Below are 5142 nucleotides of genomic sequence, written 5' to 3'. Positions count from 1 at the left end.
TTGGGTTGATGGTTGGACTTGATGATCTTAGAGGTCTTTTCCAACCTTAATGATCCTATGATTCTATGTTGTTGGCTTGCATTTATTTATTTCTTAATTTTTTTTTCAATTGACTGGCATCTCCAAGAATCCAGTTCCTGCCACTGCCCCTTTGCTCCAGCCCCAGCCACACAAAATGTAGACATGTAAAGCCCTGGAAGCCAGATTTCAAGGCACTTGTGCAAGGCAACTGTGCTGGTGAAGTCTGCTAGATCATGTGAAAACTAATCCTTTCAGGCATATACAATGCACAGATCACGTATGTAGCATGCTCAGTACAATGAAATTAGAACTCGGGTCAGTGCTTTTAAAAAACATTACCAGAGTACTCAATCAAAAATCCAGACATGCATAGATACTATCCAGAATAGTAGTGGTCTCTCTCTTCATTTTTGCTTGAAACCATGTTTTCCAGATACGAGTTACATTCAATTTAATGAAAAAAACCTCAAGGCCCCTGTAGACTGCCTCTTGCCTTGCTGTGCAGCCCCAGTGATACCCTCCTGCCATCCACTGTCCCCTCCTGCAGTCCTTGACCTCCCTCAATGGCAAGAAACCACATTTTTCCTTTTATTCCCAAGAGATCATTGGTAATTGAAGGCAGCAGTGGAATGAAATAAGGTGCGTGCATGGGATTCATTCCACCAGTCAGCGACAAGCAACCACCTCTGCAGTGAAATACAGCAACATTTTAGCCTAGTTTCCCATGAAAATAAGAGTTATCTGATCTTCTGTCTGTCCAGCTGGCTGTCCCATCCTCACAACAATTGAGCTCGTGAGCCGATTTCTGCCAAACGTGGCAGAGGCACAGATCTTAAAAGCAGTAAATTCTTAGAGGTTTTATGAAAACAGACAGCTGTGCAGACAAAACAGGATAAACGTGTGCCTCCACGGAAGGAAAAGCTGCAGTGAGGACACGTTAGCTCTCCATGCTGTTGGACCAACCAGCCAGACAGCAATCAGCCCATTTGCTTCCACGGCATGGGGCTGCTTGCTCAATACATACTTCGCTTGATCCAGCCGTGGTACATGCTGCTTTTTGCTTACTTGCGTGGTTTGGGGACATCGGCAGGCACTGGTGGGTGCCAGGAAGAAAGAAGTGAGGGGTATGAAGCAGGTTTAGAGACATGGTGAGAAGTGTGGTTAATGAAGGAAGGGCGTTAAAGGAGAAAAGAAAACACATCTGAGATGAGAAAGGCTTGAGTCATTCAGGTGCTCATAGAATAAACTTATTTGTTTTTAAAATATACCCCCATTATTTAAGACAGTCTATAAAAAGAACATCATATTTGACAAATGGCAGGAGGGCTCCAACAAGGAAAACGTAAATTGCCCAGCCAGCACATGGCCAAGACGTGCTCTTGGGGGAAAACAAGAAATTAGAAGCTTAATGATGATCATTATCTGTTTTATACAGAAGAAACCACCTCTGACATTGTACTTCTGATAACAACCTGGAGCACCACATCTGTGTTAGTCTAGAAGGAGATATTTCAGTTATGTACTTGCTTCCCCCCCCCACAGCTTTTTAATGACAATTGTCAAACAACTTGTCTGTCCAACTTCAAGGGAAAAATACATGGCCTAAGTCTTCCTCCTCCAGTTTCAGTGGAGTAAGACACAGGAATTAATCCTTCCATCTCTAAATCACTTACAGCAGGTCCCTTTCTCCCACTGAGGGATAACGTGTGCCTTATGCACTGAACTATTTCAGTCCAAATGAAAGAGGTTAATGACAAAGCACCACTCTGATCTTCACACATTTTAAGGCTATTTAAATTAAAATCTTATTTCAAAAAGTTAGCATGAGCCAAACTTTTATAAGTTCTTTTTTTTTTTTTTTTTAACGCATATGTTTCTTTGAAGATCCTTTCAGGGAAAAGATTTCCTACAAGCCACCCTCCCCCTGCTGCCACTGAAAAATCATCCCTGTGGATAAGGCTGCCAGGAAGAGAAACTGTGTGGCATTCACAGAATAGTGTCACATGCCTGCCTGCCAGTAACCTGATTGAACAATTAAATTGTATTTCTCTTTAAAAAGGGTAAAAAAAAAAAAAATAAAAATGCAGATCTTGCTGTGGTCTGGGATTCGGGAAGATGAATGAGCTACCTAAAAGGGAACAGCAGCTTATAATAGAAAGAGAGGACAGTACATTTTTAAGATAAAGTTCAAAGGGAAACTTTTCTTGATGGTAAAACTGCAAAGATTTCTCAGCAAAATCATCTCATCTATTGTCCCTATTGACTCCCTACATTGACTTTTTGTCACCTATTGCATCATGTTCAAGCTCTTCCAATTCATCCAGAAAGGGCAATATAATCTTGTCCCTATCCCTATCCTCACTAATGCCTGTATTTTGTCCTTCACTTCTTTGTCAGCCCGTAGGCTTTGTTCTTTCCAACCCCGCGCTAGCTCAGCAGCTGGAAGTCTGCATAGCTCTCTTTTGCATCCTCCTCTCTTGAAAAGGATGACAAATGCTGCCTCAAGATTTGTCCTATATCAATAAGAAATCGCTCTTTCATGAAATCTGGCTGTGCCCATCAGTAACGAGTTCTGAACCCAGGAAAGGAGCTATTTAAAAACAAATCCTCAGTTCAGCCTAACAGCAACAGCAACCACAAAACCATCTCAGCCACAAGGTACCTGGAAGAAGACATGGACGTGGAGTGAGTCAGTACTGTTCTCTACTGTGTTTTTAAAGCAACATGGACAACTGGTCAGGTCAGGGTGTGGAGGCAACTGGAAACGACAGAAGGCAACAAGACTCACCCCAAAGAGACCTGACATTTTTGAGGGAAGTGTTGCAGGCTCCCTGATGGCCCCATCACTGCTCCGAACTTAGTGCTCTCAACAGCTTCAAAACTCTTGGCTTTGAACCCACATTTGTCCCATGCAGTTTGTAACATAGAGCTATTAACTGTGGAGAAGCAACTACTTAAAATCCTACTGCCCACTGGTGTAAGAAAATGATGGTGCAGTATAACAGCTTACACTTTACAACATCCTACTGAACTGGGTAACTTCTTTCAGTTAATCCTGGGCACAAGAGCATGAGACAGATTTTGAAGGTGAGAACCTGAGTCTCAAAAGGTAAAGAGCTGCAAGCTAAACACCTTCCAAGTGTGCGTAAATGGTGATACCATAATTTAAAAGACAGGTATCTCCACTTTACTTTATTCCTATATGTTGTCAGATCGTAGCGTGGACAACTGTCAACTTCAGTACATCTTTATCTCAGATTCTTCCTTCACAGTCCATCCAGAAGTATCTGAATATTCACCATAGAGTGAATCATTATATCCGTAATCATCAATACTAAGATCATCTCTGTAGAGTCACCGAAGTGAAGCAATCTGTCCACAAGAACACTGTATGTCTCTCAAGGCTTCTTTTCCAACTGTTGTGGGTTTAACTTGTTGCTGAGGACAACTAAGTTACAAAAGGAGGAAGTGAACACAAAGTCATCCAAAAATTCTCTTTGTAAATTATAAAACATCCTCTATTAAAAGCCAACTGAAAATTATCATGGGTAAGATTTCAAGGAGAAATTCTACCCTTGTCCATCACTAACATTTGAAGAGTATATATTGTTTTCTTGTTATGATTAGCCCAGTAAGGAACTTGACTAGATGATACAAAAGAATTTAGTCCTGCTATACCTTACCAGGACAGCCTTAAGATCTTCCCTTGATTTTGCTCCCAAAACCAACACTTTTGTGAACTAGACCATTCAGGAAAAAAACATGAAATGATGCCATGCTCAGAGGAAAGGACACTTCTCTGTGTATACACAGCACTTGCCACAAGCAATATAAACCAGCAAGAGTAGTCCAACTCTTCAAATTCAGCATTTTCAAACACTCTGCAACTCTTCATCTTCAAGTGTTATACAAAAGACAAAGAACTGGTCACTTTAGTCCATACAACAGAAACTTGCAACTTCAAATAGGAGACGACTGAGCTTAGCTCCCAAAGCAATCCAGGGTAAGTATCACATTCAGCATATGATATAAGGAAACAAACTGCAGATAAGGCAGCAGACATTAGCTCCAAGTATCCAAAAGCAGTGGATGAGTGGGTGAGATTGATTGTATTTCACCCATTGTTTTATGAGTATCTTTTAAGACCTCAACCTCTAGCTGAAAATGCAGAGGGAATAAAGAGAAACCCTGCCGCTTCACAACGTAGTAAGAATAAATAAACAGAGCTTAAAAACTGGAGAGATTTAGACAGCCTGTGTGGCAAAGTAGAGAGGTATTAATACCCTGACGTAGCATGGACAGGATATTCAAGCTCCTGCAAAAGAGAATTATCCAAAACAGCACATTATCTGTTTCCCCACCTTGAAGTTCTCCACTTCTGCTGTACAGTTCCCTTCTCTGCTCACGCAAATAGGCACTCATGCTAATAGCATGGGAGGAGGACTCAAACCTATAATTAAAAAAAAATAAAAATAAATCCAGTCAGTTAGCCATCCATAGAAGCATCCTTCTTGTAAGCACCAGTCAGCTCTAAACAAAAAGGACTTCCCTGCATGTTGGAGAAAAATTATCACGGCAGACAAAAGCACATTTTTCCTATAAAACTCCATCACTGATGCACCACATTCTGCCACCTCCGATCAATACAGCTGTAGCAACAGCCACCCATGACACAGACCTGCCCGCAAAGCACAGAGATGCTCCTCTGCTCTATCAGCTGGGAGCACCCAGGCATTTATGTAGGAATGGCCCCAAAAACTGGTAAAATCCAAACCAAAGCCATAGGCTAGCACCGTCTAAATTCCTAACTGACCTATATGTACAAATTAAAAGCTAACATTCTCCTGGAAACTAGGGAGCAATAAAATTATTAAGTATTTATCATATTGCTCTAATACTCCACAAGGACCAACCTAAGAGGCAGAGACAAATATTTTCCAACTACTGTAGCCCCATAAACGTGATTTTTGCCATTGATACTGTCCTTGTTTCAGCTGGAATAGAGTTAATTTTCTTCCTAGTAGCTGGTACAGTGCTGTGTTTTGGGTTTAGGATGAGAATAATATTGATAACACACCGATGTTTTAGTTGTTGCTAAGCAGTGCTTACACTAGTCAAGGA

At 41.2% G+C, this 5142-nt stretch overlaps 1 protein-coding gene across 1 annotated transcript in view; it reads right to left on the bottom strand.

The window, feature by feature from the left end:
* EXOC4 (exocyst complex component 4) overlaps nucleotides 1-5142 on the bottom strand; it is a 473947-nt gene that overhangs the window by 302684 nt on the left and 166121 nt on the right. The window contains exon 11 of the mRNA XM_009328697.1: nucleotides 4383-4471. Coding sequence (XP_009326972.1) covers nucleotides 4383-4471 — 89 coding nt within the window. The remainder of the gene's footprint in view (nucleotides 1-4382; nucleotides 4472-5142) is intronic.

The sequence above is a fragment of the Pygoscelis adeliae genome, unplaced genomic scaffold (assembly GCF_000699105.1).
Source record: "Pygoscelis adeliae isolate BGI_AS28 unplaced genomic scaffold, ASM69910v1 Scaffold207, whole genome shotgun sequence".
Classification (NCBI taxonomy): Eukaryota; Metazoa; Chordata; class Aves; order Sphenisciformes; family Spheniscidae; genus Pygoscelis; species Pygoscelis adeliae.
Note: the sequence above shows the minus strand (reverse complement) of the source record. Positions and strands in the feature narration are given on the sequence as shown.